Genomic DNA, 18,738 nt, shown 5'->3' on the forward strand with positions numbered 1-18,738 from the left:
AAGTTGGTCAAACTACAGACTAGAGATGTTGATTCCCATCTATAATGATTCATGACTTGAAATGTTACCAGTGACGGGTTTTAGTTTAGGTCAGTTTAGTCATATGTAGAGTCTGTATGATCAATTTGCATGATATTGCTTTGCTGTTTTAAGCATTATTAATATGTAAGACCATGGCCAACCAGACAGAAGTCTGAGATTGTTAATTAACTATGGAGGTGTTCACCTGTTGGTCATCACTTTAAGTCATTAATAGCTCAACGGGAATTTAATAATTGTTTTTACAAAATGGATATTTAGGAGCTCCTATTCAAAAACAGTGAGTCCTATATCTTCTTTTCATGTAACAAATTCACTAGCGTGCTTTCTGTTACATTGTGAACCTCTAGGATTCAGACTGTCTTTGTTATGTTTATATGTACGTAAATACCTTTTCAGTGGTGAAATTGATTAGGCCCATAAAGCAAGAATCGCAATTCTTTTTCTCACTATAAACTTGTTTAATTGCAGTAGCAGTAGACAAGGAGATGCAGTAAAGTAAATACAAATATTGAGGATGACCCTTTATTACTTTGCATTCTGCTTTATGATTTTTTTCAAAAAGACTTTGAGGTTGCCAACACTGTAGTATGATAATTTAAGGACAAAAAGTAAAAACATTTTAGGGTCAAGTGCTTTTACTGTGTCACCTCTTTGTTGGGATACTCTTGTATTCATTTGTACAACAGTTACTTTTCTGAATGTAAAAATAATTTAAAAGCCAGAATAAAGCCCAAGTGTCTCTGGGGTTCTTTGTCCAAAATAATCTTTAACTTCATTTCTCATTCTTCTCAGCAGCCTTTTAGCCAAAAAAGTACCTAAAATAAATTCAACTCTTCTTAACTTTCAGGTTTTTTAGGTTCTCATTTTACTGTGTCTTGAGTTGGACACCAAACTATATCTCAGTGGCTGAGAATTTTGAGACAGCATAACTTACATGTGCTTCCAGCAGCATGGACTTCAATACAGTACAAAATAGCCAGAACTGTTTTCATTCAGAAATGTGGCCACTCTGTAGAGCACTTGGATAAGGAGTAAGAATTGTGGGTTCCAGGCTGTCCTCAGTCTGATCTCCTTACTCTTAGAATAATGTCCTAATCACCAGATTAGCAGAGTTGCCTTTTAAATTTGAATCATTCTACTGCAAAGAAGGCAGGACATTTGGGTTCATAACACATGAATTTTTCTGATGGGCTACATTGAGGTTGCAGGATGTTCTGCTGAGTTACCAAATGTTTGGGTATATTTTCCATTTTGCAGTGCGTAAGAATTCAGTCTAGCAAAATTTTTCCACTTACAGAAATAAATGGTAGTCGCTTCTGTAATTATGGTGAAGCAGTAGTTAATGCTTGCTTTGTCCAACACATTGTGGCTGACTGCAGTGTACATCTATGAAAACGTTTGCATGTTGCTTTATTCTTATTTAGTCTATAATGGAGAACTTTGAATTGTTCATTTGTAAATGCTCAGTATGTTAATAAATGATGGTGTTAACTATCTTTTCAGTGTAAACCACAGATAATAGAGTCCTTTCATGTGTGCATTTGAGTGAGTATTTTAAATTCTCTTTTTTCTTTACTACGAAAACATTCTCTGTAGGATTTAATTTTTTTACCAAAAACTACTAGTAGAAGCTAATTTGAAGCATCAGGAGTCAGATGATAACAAAATAGGGTAAAAGGCAACAAATATAATTGCTTGTCTGCTGTTTATAGATTATCTAAAGAGCAGCCATGAAGTTGACACTCAGTTTCTGAGTGGCAGCTGTGAATTTGACAATTATCTTGTCCGTTTCAGAAAACTGTAAGCATCAGCAACTGTTGGCACACTCAGGAAAATGGTATTGCCTGGTTTTTCTGTTTTCCTTTTTAAAGATTATCACTACCTCTGCTGTGTCTGAAAATGGTTCTAAATGAAAACTTCAGTTTTTCTAAAATCTGTATCTTTGAAAGCCAGTTTTTTCACTCACCAGTATTTCCCCCCCTTCTCCACTGTATTTCATGTTTAACATTCAGTCATGACTACTGAATACAGCTGAATATGTTACAAAGAGTGATTCGAGTAACCTTCGTTTAGATTATAAAATCTGAATGATCACTACAACCACACCCATTTAAAAAAGAACTTTCATAAAAGACAAATTACATAGAAGGAAAATGGGCATCTCACAGGGACAGAATGAATGTGGAGAGACCTTTTCATTCCAAGGTATGTCAGCTGGGTTATAATTGGCTCTAATTAGCACATTGTATTCAGCTATAAAAATTCTTTACCTTGAAGCTCAGTGACACTCAAAGATGCGAAATTTCTTCCTACCTTTGAAAACATCAAAGAAAGTGCTTCCAATCCAGCTTTTACAACTGCAAGTTCAGTGATCAGTGCAGGAAAAGGGCAAATACATCAACAGGCATAAAGAATATTGATCTCTGGCTGGAAGAACTCTTTAAGAGTTAATTGGTCAAATCACATTTCATTGTCTATAATTAAAAATATATCTACTGTGCTGATTTTGGCTGGGATAGAGTTAATTTTCTTCATAGTAGCTAGCATGGGGCTACGTTTTGGATTTGTGACCAAAACAATGTTGATAATACAGGGATGTTTTCATTACTGCTGAGCAGTGCTTACGCAAAGTCAAGGCCTTTTCTGCTTCTCACACCACCCCACCACCGAGTAGGCTGGGGGGGCACAAGAAGTTGGGAGGGGACACAGCCGGGACAGCTGACCCCAGCTGACCACAGGGATATCCTATACCGTATGGTGTCATGCTCAGCATATAAAGCTGGGGGAAGAAGGAGGAAGGGGGGGACATTCGGAGTGATGGCATTTGTCTTCCCAAGTAACCGTTACACGTGATGGAGCCCTGCTTTCCTGGAGATGGCTGAACACCTGCCTGCCGATGGGAAGTGGTGAATGAATTCCGTGTTTTGCTTTGCTTGCATACGCGGCTTTTGCTTTACCTATTAAACTGTCTTTATCTCAACCCTCGAGTTTTCTCACTTTAACTCTTCTGATTCTCTCCCCCATCCCGCTGGGGGGAGTGAGCGAGTGGCTGTGTGGGGCTTAGTTGCCGGCTGGGGTTAAACAATGACAATATGTCAACACCAAATGCCAGTTATACTTTCAGCAATATGTAAGAAAAATGATGGACTTAAATAAATGTGATCGGAATCAACTTGAAGATTTCTTAGTTATCCATTCAGTTGTGTGATGATCCTTATGTCTTTTAATTTCACTTTGGAAAACTGGATTTTGGAAGGTTAGTTGTGATCACATGCAGGTTATAGGGCATTCATTTTTTTTTTTTATCCTGTTATATGTGTTCATAAAATGTTTTCATCTCTTTGAAGGATCTAATTGATGTATCTGTGCAGCAGAACTATATGAAATTCTGAAATACCTATGCCAGTCGGTTGCTTCTCATTATTATAGGCAAAATGATGGTTGAACATATAATTGAAACTGCTTCATAATTTTTATTATCAACACTCGCTTTCAGTTGCTTATAAGTTTTTACAAGTTGTACCATACAACTTTAACAAGAAACACTTTTGAAAATAAGATTGGCAATACTACAGACAAAACAGCCAAATTTAAAGTAAATCATGGAATCATTCTAGTTCCATGTCCTTGTTAAAACACATTTAAAAACATGATGGTAGCTTAATGTGCTAAATGAAGTGATTTTGTTCTAATGACAATTTACAAATGAACTCTTATAAGTAGTTAATTTCCATGGATTGACAACACAATAAAGGTGCAGGTCATGGTTCCAGCAGAAGATAGATGCAGAAGCTAGTCCTTTCTTTGATCTGCCCTGTTGCCTTAGCGAAAAGTTCAGTGGTTGAGGAGTCTGCCAACACACCTTTTTAGTTAAAGCTCCAGCTTTTTTGTCTACTTGGTGTTAATTTTCTTTTTTGGCATAGTTCTATTTTTTCTGCATAGTCTGGCTTCTCTATAACAGCAAACAGGTGCAGTCATTGGCCTGTATATCTAATGCTTGTTTTACTAAAAGTGCAGAGTAAAAAGCAATGAAACTGTTCATGGAAGAAGGAAGAGGATTTTGAGGGGAAGGTATCAGCTGAGAATAACTGAGGTTGTTTCACTTATGGTGTGAAAAAATGACACTGTGTCGCTTCTTTCTGTTACCTGCAACTTCCTATTTTCTTTTCCTTCTGTTTTATGCCATGAGATTAGATTGAGTTCTGTGGCTTAGATCTGGGGCCAGCCAGGTCATACCTGCTGTCTTAGGAAGGTGGGAGTAATGCAAAATTGGGGATAAAATAGGAGCATGCATAGTGTGCAGCACTGAGTTAGGAAGGTAGCTAGTGGCTGCCTAATGTTGGGCTCACCTGCCCAAGGCTGCATCTACTCATGCAACTTTCTTTTATCTCTTCAATTCAGATACTGAATTGATTAATGCAAAAAGCTAAACAGACTAGAAAACTTGCCTCTAGTGATGGACTCTTGACAAACCTCAAGAGGTACTACTTCATGTATGCACTGAGGATGAGAACAGCATATCAAATGCCTTTGAATAACATAAGTTTTTGTCTAGAGATGGGAAGAAGTTTCTCCATGTAGCTATTGATACTGAAGTTGTGATCTCTGCCTTCAGCTATATTGTCACTATAAGATGACTGGGAGGTTGCACAACTTTCTTTTAAAAGTGTTGGATATGGAAGCCTATGCTCCTCAAATGATAAGTGTTATTCTTTTAACCTTACTGTTATCTCCAGCAAATTTATTAGGGTTATAGTGCATATACTTAGCTGTGCTGCCCATACTGACTGGCTTGGATATGCTGCTTCTCATAGGCAGAACTAGAGATGAGGACTGATTTCTTGCATTCCTTCATGTATAGGATGAAACTGGTGAATCACAGGTAAAAAGTATATGTTGATTGAGTCATGATGACAGCTGCTGAACTGGAAGAAGTTTGTATCAAAGCTCTGAGGCTTATGATTTTTGGTGCATCTTCAAAAAGGATGCACAATGTTACATATGAAGAACTTCGAGGTTTCAAGCTAAAGCACTCGAAAGTGAGCGTATGTCAAGGTCTCTTTTTTTTCTGTATGTATGCAGTATGCAGAATGACTGCTACAATGACATAATCGCTGTTTGTTTTGCATGATCGCTGTATGAGTCAATATGCAGAATGGACGACAAATGGAGTAAGGATTTAGAGAAGCTCTATTTTTACAGTTAGGCTAGAATCTAGGGAAGCTGGATGGCATTCCTTTTTCTGACAGATTTGGACAGGATGTCAAAGGGCACTCAAAAAAAAAAAAAGGATGTGTACATTAGCACTGACTAAAAGATTCCATAAGTAAGCTGAAGTTTGGTATCATATAGCTTTTAAGTAACTAATGTTGCAATAATGTTCATCTAGTATGTGTAAAAATTGCTAGATTGCTAGTTAATAGCAGATTTTGCGCTTACAATATGGGACGGATTTCAGCTGAAGGAAATCATAAGGTATATTGTTTAATATGTTTTGGAATATATTGGATCCACAGAGTTAAAATGGCTTTCTAGTGCAAATTCTGATTGGTTTTAATGCTAGGTTGGTTTTTTCTTTTCTGTTTTACAGTGTCATGTGGGAACCAATGGGAGACGGTAAAAAGATTATTTCACTGGCTGATAATAACATATTATTGTGGGATTTGCAGGAAAGTTCAGCCAAAGCTGTGGTAAGATTGTTTGGTTTTTTTTTTTTTTTTTAAACGAATCATGATATACTTGAATATAGTACTAACAACAACATTCCCTAGTCTAGAATTTGCTAATCTTTTAAATACTCAGAAATATCTTGTTGCCTTTAATATGGGTGGGGGAAATGAACACTCTATCAGTTGTCTTGAATGTGAGTGTTTAAGAGTAGGCAACTTGGTATTTTTGTATCTGTTGCTAGTGGTTAAATATTTTCCTTTTTCTAGAGTTGCCCTTACTTTCCTACTGTGAATAATCTAAAATAAAGCAATGCTAATTTGATAAATGTGTACAAGAGAAAAATTGGTGATCGGTAAAGCCAAAGGTTATTGAATTCAGATAATAGTATATTAATTCATGTTGGTTAATACCATGCAGCCCTCTATTTAATTTACAACCCTTGTATGTCTAAGCATAATATAAATGTCTTTATTTACTGTGCACTGCTTTGAGTTCTCAGTATTCATTTAATCTAGTAACATACTGTCTATTCAGATTATTTCACTCATTGTTAAAACCATCTTATTCAGGAACATATATAAAAAGGTGTCATTGGCATCGATTTCTGTCTGATTATGCCACCTCTTATAGATAAACAAAAAGGTCTGTTTATTTATCTATAATGACATAGATTGTATATAGAAAACTTTGAATGTTTCTATATAGAGTAATTTAGGTCAGTGTCTATCCTTAAAAATGGAAACTGATTATGTCAAGGACATTATTATTCAGTTGATCTGTTGTCACTTCTTGAATTAACTCCTCAGTTTGAGTTGTTCAGGGTTAGTTTCTTTTCTTGGATGCTACAGAATCAGATTTTTCAACTGACAGTTGCTTAAAGAGTCAAGACATTGTGTCCATAAACTCTTCCCTGTTGTACCATCTGACTGTGCAAATAGATGAAGTCTTGAGTTGTTATTTTGCTAGATTTTGCATAGTATCAACATGATGTACTATAGTTTAATCCTTTATGTTCATAATTAAGCCCTTTGGGTTCCTTCACTATATGAGGAAACTTCAGCTTTTTTTTCACCTGGAGCTTCAGTCAGTGTTACATTACCTTCTAAGGCTTCTTCAAAGTAGTGTTTGTTTTTATCAAATTGATGTTGGGAGTTTCTGAAGGCTAGCCTCCAGGAGCTTGTCTGTAGCATTGTATCCACGGGATTTGCATTACTCCTACGTTAGTCAGTATTTCTTTTCTAATGCCTGCATAACACACAGACTTTTTTTGGAACGCCTTCTTTAAACCTGTTGAAAAACTACTTTTGGGGGTGGTGCTGCTTCCATGCTATAGCTCTTCATGTCTCTTTGAAGTGCTGGGACTGCTAGACTACTTAGCATTTTCCCTTTCTCTCTTTGGGTAGCTCTGTCCTCTCTTACTAAAGTTCTTTTGAATGTTAATGAGTTTTTTCACTGTCCCAACCACTTTCTCATAACTGTCTCAAATTTCTTCCTAATCCTAATCTCTCTAAAATATGATTTCCGTTGGGATGCTGTCTAGTCTGTTACCAGTTGTCCTGGTTTCGGCAGGGATAGAGTTAATTTCCTTCCTAGTAGCTGGTACAGTGCTGTGTTTTGGATTTAGGGTGAGAACAATGTTGGTAACACACCGATGTTTTAGTTGTTGCTAGATAGTGTTTACACTAGCCAAGGACTTTTCAGCTTCCCATGCTCTACCGACTGAGAAGGCTGGAGGTGCAGAAGAAGCTGGGAGGGGGCACAGCCAGGACAGCTGACCCAAAGTGGCCAAAGGGATATTCCATACCATGTGACGTCATGCTCAGTATATAAAGCTGGGGGAAGAAGAAGGAAGGGGGGGACGTTTGGAGTGATGGCGTTTGTCTTCCCAAGTAACCGTTACGCGTGATGGAGCCCTGCTTTCCTGGGGATGGCTGAACACCTGCCTGCCGATGGGAAGTAGTGAATGAATTCCTTGTTTTGCTTTGCTTGCGTGTGTGGCTTTTGCTTTACCTATTAAACTGTCTTTATCTCAACCCACGAGTTTTTCTCACTTTTACCCTTCTGATTCTCTCCCCCATCCCACCGGGGGGGGAGTGAGTGAGCGGCTGCGTGGTGCTCAGTTGCCGACTGAGATTAAACCACGACACCAGTCTCTCTATAAGTATGTGTGGGAATCTTGTAATGAATGCCAAATTATTTATTTTTTTTTCTCATTTTATTTTACTTGGGATTTATTTACTAAAATTTTGCATGTTGTGTCTTCCTTTTACTATTCCTTTCCTCAAAACTAGCCTCCTCACACAAATATTTGTGAATGTAACTATGATTTCCATTTTCTTTTCCTTCCATTGCTAGAATTAGGATCTGCATAATTTTGGAGAGGACTAGACTCTTCACCAAACTATGTAATTTCAGCATGATTCTGGAAATCAGTATTTCTGTCCTCAAAGCAATATTCAGCTTCCTGATCCCTTCAGTATTTCAATTAGTGTTCCTTACCTAGAATATCTTTTATTCTGTTACTTTTAAAATATGCCTGCACTGCATCAAATATTAATGGCAAAATAAGGACTCCAGAAGGCAAAGTAAGTGATAAAGGAACTAAGGATTTAACCTGTGACATTTGTTATACGCTTATATTTGATAAAAGGAAACAAGAAAAACCAAAAGTGAAATTCTGCATCAAAAAACCTGCTTCATCTAATGAAGCTAAGACTATGAAAGTAGATATATCAACCCTTGAGTGGCATCTTCAGATAGGAGCATTTTGAAATGTCTGTTAAAAGCCTTAGTTTGTAGAAGTTAGGAGTGTTGTTCAGATTTTACAGTCAGGCTCTCAAGAGACCTGATGTAGAATTTGACTGATTCTCTGGATTTCTGTCTAAAATAATCTAGTATCTCATGTGAGTGCACTGCAAATTAGAATTGCTTGTGATTAAAATTTTACCTGGAAATAACTGTTTACCGTTATCAGTCTTCTGCCCCAGCAATTTTGAGTTACTCTTAGACGATACTTGCTCCATCGCTGAGTCAGTGACCACTTTTAAAGTCAAGTTTAACAGTGAAAGTCCATGGAAACTTGACTCTCAGAAAACATATCTCCAGGCATCTAAATCTTAAGCCAGGTGAATCTCTTCTAAGGTGACTAGTATTGTTGCATTCCCATTGAATTTTTGTCTGCAACAAATCTATCTCAAACATGTCTGTGGGCTCCTGAGTTAACCAGAGTCCAGCTGAACAAGACTCTGAGGAAAGCATGAACATCTCTTTAAATGCCTACCATAGACTTTCTAGTAATTAAAATGATGACAACTTAAAGTCCAGTATCATAGGCTTTTTCAGGCCTAGAATCAACTGGTGTTTATTTCTGAAATCTTTGACGATTACTTCCTTCCTAAGGGATTAACTCCCTGTTAGAATCCGTAGAAGGCTAAAAAACAGTAACTGTTATTCTGTAGCAATTTTATATTTACAAAAAATTATGTAAGACTGACAGTTGCAGGGAGCAATGAGGAAAAATAAGAAATGTAACACTCCACCCCATCCTTTGCTGCTGTAGTATTTAGAATGCGAGAGAGAAATCTGTGAGAACAAGTTGGTTAGAAGACAGATAGCATTGGTAGGGTAGGTAGCAATAAATACGTTTTCCATTTGTTATCACCATGTACAAGGAGTGTTTGCAGGCCAATAAGCTGTTGGTGAAATAGTGATTTCTTTGTGTGTATGTCCGGTTTATAAGGGATTGTTGAATGCAAAATATGTCATAACCCTAAGAAGCACATGATTTGTATTTTAATGCTTTTTGGTCAGAGTGTAAAAACACACTTTTCTGGGAGATTAATAAAAAGAGCTTTTTTGGCCTTGAAAACAGGTACAGGACAGGCTACAGCAAAAAAATCAACTCTCACCAGCATTAAAAAGGGGGCATGTATTTAAAAAAAAAAAAAAAGGAAGGTTTTCTGAAGAGACACCATGGAAACCGTTCATAGTTCCTTTGGAGGTTATAGCTGATTATACAAGGCGACCGTTGGTGCTATGTAGAAAATTCTTGCCAGGATATCCACATTTGCTTTATATGCAGATACACAAGGAGATTATTTAAATGATAAGAAACATTGTGTTTATTGTTCATTAAGATAAAAGGTTGTCCATTTTTGGCATGTCTTAGCCACCTGACATCTTATCACCTAACATGCTGTTTGGTTCTAGCAGATGGTGACAAAGCAGTAAGTAGCTAGTAAACTTTTTATAATCTGTAGGGACTGTTGAGGGGAAGAAGTCTTTACAAAATATTCCCCTTGCTATGGACTTATAAGTGAAATAACCGTGTGTGTGTGTGTTACTTTATTTTAGCTGAATAAATCAATAACCTAGGATTAAGATAATAAAAATGTAAGTGTGTTTGAATTTTTTCCCTTTTTGTCAAAAACATTATGGTGTTCAAGTTGAATGACATCATCATCATCATTAACTAACAGTGGGCCAGATCCTACTTTATCTGTATCATTACACTGGTGCACTACTGGTTTTCCCATTTTAAGAACACGTTTCAGTTGCTTCCTTTTTGGATACGTATGCATTATAGACAATGTTAATTTTAATGGCAAGAGGTAAACCCAATGCTACTCTTTATGAACTTTTCATGTTTGTGAAAAAGTTTATCTAAAACTCAGGTGCAATATTGGTGAAAACTGAAAATATATTTCTTTAAAATTTTGCATAGGCCAAAATTTCTACTTACCTACACTGATCAAAATATTAGAGTCTTTTATTGGGTGCATCTCCTCTATCTGCCTGGGAGTTACAAGTTGCATTGTTTAATTAGAACCAGCCTGAAGAATTTTAGGGTTCCTGATATTTTCAGAGCTTCTGTGTAATAAATTACTGGTGTGTTCATTCTCTGAATTATCTGGTCAACCTGTCATAGGAAACATTTACAAGCCATAACTTAATATACAGTTCTGTGGGTTTGTTGGGTTTTTTTTTTTCCCCCGTCAACATTTTTTGCTAACTTGTTTCTTCATTATGGTATTGAATACAGGAATATTTGCCTGCATTTGCATTAAGACAAGCTTCGCCTGTCCTTTTGATCACTTCCTTTATTACTGTTTTGAGGACATTACCTTCTGGGTGAAACTAATCTTATGCTCACTGCATCATTACCTTTTGCAATTAAATTAGCTATTCTTTGCCATTTATAATCATTAGCTGAACCCAAGAGAAGCCCAACCAATCCACAAGGTCTGGGTAGATTCTGCTGAAAAGGTGACAGTTAATATTTCTGTATACAGACTTTAGGTCAGATGTCACCGAATCACCAGAACTCTTCGTTAGGTAAATGCAGTTGGAATGGCAGATGAGTGCAACAGAATGAAATGGAGATGTTAAAATACAGATTATTTTTCTGTTTGCCTTATGTTTTCACAAAAGGGGAGGGGTAGAGGTGTGGTTCTGGTAATTTTTATCCAAATGATTAGATTCCTTTTAGATTTCTTGTCCCTTCTGGATTCTTTAGCAGCATTTAACCTATAGGTGACCTTAATTCAGAAGAACAGAAAATATCTGGCAGTGGCATTCCAGGCAAGAAGGAAGATCTTGTAGGGAAGATTTCACAGTCTATCTGGATAAAAGAAATGTATCCAAATATAGGAGGATGTTAGGAATAAGCATGAGATGCTTTCTTGGCAAGATGGCTGCTGTTCCTCACGGCAGGAAATACACTGTGGACTTTAGTGGAGAACTTTGTAGAATGCCCCATAATTACTGCAACTAGAATAAACATAGATTAATTAAAGGAGGACAAAAAAACTGTCTGAAGAAAAAGGAAAGAGAAATCACTGAATCAGAAAGAGGATAGAAGACCAGTTCTTAAAGAGTTGGTGTTGGGATCGATTTTGTTTAATGGTCTCCTTAATGATTGCATAGAAGTAGGAGTGAAATGATGGAAATTGCTGATGACAGAAACTTGGAATGCATCATCAGTGTATAGGAGTAACAATATATTTCAGAGGATGAACTAGCTGCTCTTGGTGTTTAGCTTAATTTTTATAGTATAAAGCAGAAAACTTTTGTATTTAAGGAATAAAAATATTTTCTTGCTGTGAGATAGAAACTCAGCACTTAAAAATATGTAGATTCTGTTACTTAGCTATTCTGATAATTACTCTGAGCTGCCAGTATGATGAGGCTGTTTGAAAAAGCAAATTATTTTAAGATGGTTCAAGAGAAAAGAACAGAAATGAAAGGACTACATGGTGTGGTTGCCTGCAATGGGAGGAATTGAACTCAATGAATTTAAAGTCTTCATCAATATTTCTGTTTCTGTCAATAACAAGCCAGAACAACGCTCATCCCTTCTTAATGTGGATCTCAAAATAGTCTTTCAATAGCTTTGTTACTGTGGTTTATTACAAGGACATCTCCTTGAGGCTGTCTTGAGATCCCACACAACCTCCAGCATGCACAGATTTGTGGCCCATTTCCAGTTGATGAGGGCATGGTTAAAAAGCAAAAAAAATAACATTGTGTATGATTTATCTCAATGAGTTTAGTAATCGCTACCATGAGTTAACTTCTTTCAGTTGATACTCTTTAGAAATTCTAAATATTTATGGACTTAATTGTTTAAGATGTCTTCACTACCCCGTCTTCACTGAGGAGGCAGTCATGATCAAATAAACATGTGCTGCATAAACCTATGAATATTTCATGACTGGAATAATGGCTTCTTTAGTGGTCTTGTCTAGAATGCACTTGAACATCCGTCAGATTTTTAGTCTTACAACCTTTCGGGTAAGATGTGAGAGTTCCTTAGTGTTCACTTTTTTGTGTTTTTTTGTGATTTATTCTGTTTAAAACACAGCTGCTGCTGTAGGGGTAAGAAAACTGAAGTTATTAAATACACATTTATTTAAAAAAAAAAAAGGCATTCAGAAGTCAAAAGGCATGTTTTCTCATTTATCAAGTAAAAGATTTCTGGTTTTTTATCTTTCAAATAACTTCTAAGTGTTTAAAAAAAAAAAACCCACTTAATATATTTAACATAGTTCAAATTGTAATGGCCATTTTTGTTAAGAAAGGAAACAAAGTAATTTCTTTAAAGAAAATGCAGGATATCAATGTATTGATAAATTTTTGGTAGATTGCTGCAGTTGTTAAGCCTTTACATAGAAATTTGCATCTTTTGCTCTCCCTATATAATGACTGATAATCCTGTTTTTTCAAACGAGAAAATTTTGGAACTAAGATACTAATCTGTGTGCTAATATTACACACTTTACCAAGTAGATTGATTTTAATTAACAGAAAAGAAAACTTCATATTTTTAACATTTTTATGCTAGCCTTTATTTTCTTATAAGAACATAGCTTGAGTGTCACTGGTAACCATTTATACGTACTAAGAAATATAGCATTTACTTTAATTTGGTACTTTTTTTTGTTATCCAGAAATTAATCAAATTAGAGCATTAGAACATTCTCTATTTTCTAAATATTTTGTTCTTGGGGGATGTTTTCTAATGCTTTGTGTCAAAGTCTGTTTGAGGGAAACAACTGAACTTCCAAATGCATGACATAATTATTAATTTTTAGTTATTCTACCTAACAGAAAAAGCCCCAACAAACCAACCAAGTTATGCATAGAAAAACTTATTTATTAGGTGAATGTAGTGTAGTGAGGGAACAGCACTACATGTTTCCAGTTACCATTTCATCCAGAAGTTTATAGAACTTTAGAACTGGTCTTCTCGCGTTGTTTTTCATAGTATGTTGTGAGATAAGAAAATTACAGCCCCCTCAGCCGCTGTCAGTAGAAAAGTTGATAAATTCTGCCATTTGTCTGCTTCACGCTGCTCAGTTCTAAGAATGGTTACGCTGATCCATACCCGAGTCCATCCAGCCCCAGTATTCTGCTTGAAACAATGGCCATAGCAGAGTCCAAGGAAAAGTTCAGTGGAGCAAATGCATTGGATACTTAGCCCTTAACACTCAGACAGTCTTCTACTCTTTTCAGTCCAAGGATTTTTCTGAGCCTGATTGGGTTTGTCTAATTAGTGTAACCCTCAATAGATCTTTCTTCCAAGTACTTTCCTATTCTGTTCTTGGACGTAAGTAAGCTTTATTCATTCAAGTGTCTTTTGTCAAGGAGTCCACTGGGTGGAGAACCACTTACTTTTGTTTACTGTTGAATCTGACTTTTACAGGCTTCATTTGATGGCCCATAGCTCTCTTTTTGGAAGAGAGTATGAACAATTGATTCACTGCCTCCATGCTGCTTGTGATTTTTCTAGATAATTTCTGTACCCTCTAGAGGTTAATACATCTTGGGTTTGGGGGTTTAAGGATACTGCCTATCCTTTCCTCTTTCCAAATCAGTCCTTATGAGATCAATATTTGAAGCAGAAAAAGAGGCATCTCAGTCCTTACTGATGTTTTGATAAAAATAAGTTGGAGTAATTGATGTTTTCATTTGAATACACAGAAATCAGTCCTTCAAAGCTAGGATAGGCTTTTTCATATTCAGATACTTTGCTTTTGTAAAACCCCTTCCTTCACTGAGGATAACATATACATTTCTATTCCGATCATATTGCATTGCTTAATTTTTTTCAGAAACTTTCATTTTTATTTCAAATCATTGCTCTCATGCAATTATAGTATAACAACATACTACCCTTTTATTATTGTTCTTATGTCACCAGCTTTAGGCACTAATCCACTTAAGGGCTTATGAACAGTGTTAAATCCATCCATATTCTGATAACCATTTTACACTGTTCAAGATTTCATTTTGTCCAGACTTTTTCTAAAGTCAATGTGTGATCCTTGCACAATGCAAGAAACATAGCTAATTCTGTTGTCTAAAACAATAGCTAATTCTGTTGTCTAAAAGTAGACATTGGATCTTACTTGCTTCCTTCCCCCCCCCCCCCCCCCCCCCCTTCCTTACTGTAAGTCATGTTCTGTGTTCATAAAATACTGCCATGAATTGTTTTCCTTCAGTATCCAGTGAGGCCCTCAGAGCTGCATGTCTTCATCTTCTGGGCAGCACAAATCCAAATCCTCATGTGAGATTAGTGTCTTAAAATATCCCTTTGTTGTGTTTTCCTTTCCTTCTGTAGTCAACTTTTCTGCCTTTAAAGAAGTGGAGGGAAGAGTTCAGGATAAAAAAAAAGCTTGCCTGCCTGTCCGTATATTTAGGTATGAATTAAAACTAAAGCTGAGGTTTTTTTGAACCTGCATTTGTGATTCTGAACTAGCAGCTTTGTTTCCTTTAAGCTCGTTTCTTGGATTTCCGGGAAGGAGACTTGCAGACTTCCTTCTGTTACATAAGGATTCCTTCTTATGTATGAGCATTTCCCTCCCTTACCTCTTAGCTGTTCTTTAAATCCATGCAGTTCCTTTCAGGCTCATAGAAGACATGCAAAAGAACATTGAACAAAAAGTTATTCAGTAACTTCTGGGATTTCATTTTATTAACAGAAGTCTATCATGAGCTGATTAGGAACTTGGCTGTATACATAGCTGGACATCCATATGAGGAAAGATGCAATTTAATTCCTGCAGGTACTTAAGAATTGCTTGGGAAGACAAGGATGATTTAGCCAATCTTAACATGTATGTGTTTTTTTCATACGTGTTGTTAAGAAATAGCGCAGGATGCATGTGCTGGCCTCACCCCTAAACTTCTGGCTGAAAAGAAAATTTTGATCTTTTTATAATAGTTTACATGATAAAAGTTGAAATAATGACTTAAAAAAAAAAAAAAAAAATGGCTGGAATGCTGGAGAAAGTATTGTCTACTGCTGACAAAGACCTTCTGCCCCGAGTCTTATTTTGGATATGTGATGCTGTCTGTCTCAAGAACAGATTTGGGAAATACCTGATAAGAGATACTCTTTTTGTTGGTACTCTCTTACTGTCAGTGTTAACATTTGCTTCTCTTCTCTCCCCCCGGTCTGAGCTTTGTTTGGCCAAGACTGCTTACTAAAGAAACTTAGTTTAATTTTTGAAATGACCCACTCAAGCTCTGCATATTCTCTTGTGCCTGGAATCTAGTATGTGTCAAAAAATAAACAGTGCAGTTTATTATCCTGTGTCCAGTGTCCTATGCAGTATTTTTCCTTATATTAATAACCTGCAAGTTGTAGAAAGGCTTTCAGGTGGTATTTCTACTTGAGGAAGAATGGTGCTAGAGGAGTAGGTTTGGCCAGAGTGTTATATTACTCAACACGAGCAATAGGTAACCTTGCATGCTGGGAATTCTACATTCCTTAAAAAAAAAAAAAAAAAAAACCAACCAAAAAAACAAACAAAAAAAAACCCTGAAAAATTTTTGGAAGACAACACATCTTAGGTAGCATAGACTTCAGTGGTGGAAGAGTTGTAATTTCTAGATTGTCAATCTGAATGCTAAATAAATAGGATATTCTTGGTGGAACTGTAATAGTAAAAAGTTAGCAAAATACAGAAATGGGTATTGGTATCATACACAAATAGATTTAAGCAGTCTTGTATTGACAGTGTCTTTTCCTGTTGATGTCAGTTAAAGTTTATGTAAGCAGTATGTATGTGTTGGTCTTCTTCATCCATCAGAGTGTAATATTTCTGCTGAGAAATCTTTTATTTAATAGAATATTTTATGATGTGTTAGGATTTAGGTAAAGGAGAAAAGTGATCCAACGAGATCCAGCGCAGTAATCTGCTTTTGTGAAATCCATCTTAATGAAACATTCCGAAATATGAACATCATCTGCAAGATGACCAAATAAGTCTGCTGTCTGCCCAACCACTTGAAATTTGTATAAATTTTATATCTGATTAAAATGCAACTATTTTGCCCCCCCCCCGCCTTAGATATTAAACAATCAGTTTCAGTAAGTGGTTAGAAGTAAAAGTAATTTGCAGTGTCTGCAGCTTCAAAGAGAAAGTTGATTACTTTGTGCCTTCTTTTCACTAACTATGGAGATGCAGAGCTCTCTGCTCAATGACACGCAAGCCTGGTTTTGGAACTGAAACCTTTAATTCTCACAGATTGTAGATTAGTGATCTAGTACCTGCTATTATTTTAATAGGCATGTATGTGATGGCATGGGCACCTGGCCCTTGATTTTTTTATTTTTAAAAGCTACTATATATTTATTGAAGAGTCTTTGACACTATAATTCTGTTCCTGCAGATAAAATTTGGCATTTTGACGTGGAAAAACAGTCTTGTAAGACTGTTCATGAAACTAAATGGGTGTGTTTATTTGTCTGTTTTAGGCAGCTACAAATTTGTGCCGTGTGCCCATATTGTCTGTCTATTGTTTCAACAAATGATCTGAAACTGCTTATTTTAGTTTATAAAGTAGTACGGTACTTCTGATATTTCTGAATACATTACACTGCATGAGCCTTTGTAAAAATTACTTTATGAGATACAAAATCAGCTCTAGCTTTTAATTTTTTCTTTTTTATCTTAGGATTTTGCTAGTCTGATACACTTGGAACAACAGGCTATTGTGCAGTTTTTGTCTTCAGTGGAACTAATTTCATTTTAGCTTTACATTTAGAAACATTGCCAGCTTTGTTTCATTATTTTAGCTCTCTAGTTCTGCAGCCTTGGAAGGGAAAGGACAATTAAAATTTACTTCTGGAAGATGGAGTCCACACCACAATTGTACACAGATTGCAACAGCCAATGATACCACTGTTCGAGGATGGGATACACGAAGCATGAGGTAATGAGAAATTGCAGTCTTGTTCTCTAAAAAAGACAATCTCCTTTGGAGATGGATTTTTTCATTGCTCCTAACAATTTTTTTTCTTTTCTTTTAAAGATTAGAAATGTGGCAAAGCTATCACTTATAAAAGGAATGGTTGTGCTTGCATAGCTCATATATTCACAATTTAGTAAAGGGGTTTCTCTGTTTTTTCCCTTCAACTTCAATTCTAACTTGTATATTGAGTTTTACTGAACTATGTACTAAGTCTCAAGATGATTTGTTCAATACATAGGCATTACTTGAATGAAGCTGTTCTGTAATTCAACCTGAAAATGATTTAACATCAGTCCTGACTATGCTATGAACTGTCTTCATAGCATACTATTTAAAAGTAACTTTAATCTCTGAAGGTAATTCACAGGGTAAGTTTCACTCTTCACTTTTCTGATTTTAACAAATAGTATACTATACTATATTAAAGATTGTAGCATGCTAGTTATATGAAACTACTGAATCTATCAAAACCATAACCGAATCAATTAAGGCTTTGAATATACCTAATAAGGTGTTTTCCCCCCTGCTCAGTTGTGCTTTTGATAAGCAAAGGAGTGATGTTGTGCACATCTGTTGCCATGACTACTAAAGCCTGTGCAAGCTTTTTTAAGATACGCTTTATCCCCTTAGCACATAGTAATTTATCACTAAACCGAGAAGACTGATGTCTTGTAATAACTTTTGTTGCCTTAAAGGGGGATGACTTTAAATTTAGTTCTATGGTTCCTGCCAGCTCAGGGGTGTAGCAATAAATCCCCATGTTTGCCAGCCTTGTGTGTTTTTGCCAAAAAGGTTTATTTAATTTAATACACAAAAGCTAAAAATACAAATATAATAATTAAGCACTTCCTGTATGCTTGCCATCAGGTTTGAAAGTCCTGTTCTTTGCCCTGTAAAAGGATATATAAAAATCTAACTTCATATATATGTGTATACTTTCATTTATGAAGACTCTTTTAAATGAAGCATACAAGAGAGGAAAGAAAGGACAAAGGAGAAAGTTGGGGGTTTTTTTGTTGCTTTAGAGAAAGCAAAGGAGAAAGTTGCCTTCCTGTGATGTTTTTGTAATCATCCTATTCTTAACATATAGCATGCAGACCTTAAGAGTAAAGCCTGTGTTTCTAAGTAGAAAATGTTAAATACTGTGAAGTCTGCTTCATGCTCTGTCTCATTAGAAAAAGCATCTCTATCTTGCATTAAGTGAATACTCTGAGTAACTTTCATAAAAGATAGATAGTCCAGATGTTAACAAGATCCTCAATTAAA

The 18,738-nt window shown here is 36.0% G+C and overlaps 1 protein-coding gene across 3 annotated transcripts in view; it reads left to right on the forward strand.

Moving 5' to 3' along the window:
- EIPR1 (EARP complex and GARP complex interacting protein 1) overlaps positions 1-18,738 on the forward strand; it is a 101,947-nt gene that overhangs the window by 62,389 nt on the left and 20,820 nt on the right. For all 3 annotated transcript variants that reach the window (XM_076332837.1, XM_076332838.1, XM_076332839.1), the window contains 2 exons: positions 5,633-5,732; positions 17,297-17,433. In XM_076332837.1, coding sequence (XP_076188952.1) covers positions 5,633-5,732; positions 17,297-17,433 — 237 coding nt within the window. The remainder of the gene's footprint in view (positions 1-5,632; positions 5,733-17,296; positions 17,434-18,738) is intronic.

Source organism: Aptenodytes patagonicus, chromosome 3 (assembly GCF_965638725.1).
Source record: "Aptenodytes patagonicus chromosome 3, bAptPat1.pri.cur, whole genome shotgun sequence".
Lineage (NCBI taxonomy): Eukaryota > Metazoa > Chordata > Aves > Sphenisciformes > Spheniscidae > Aptenodytes > Aptenodytes patagonicus.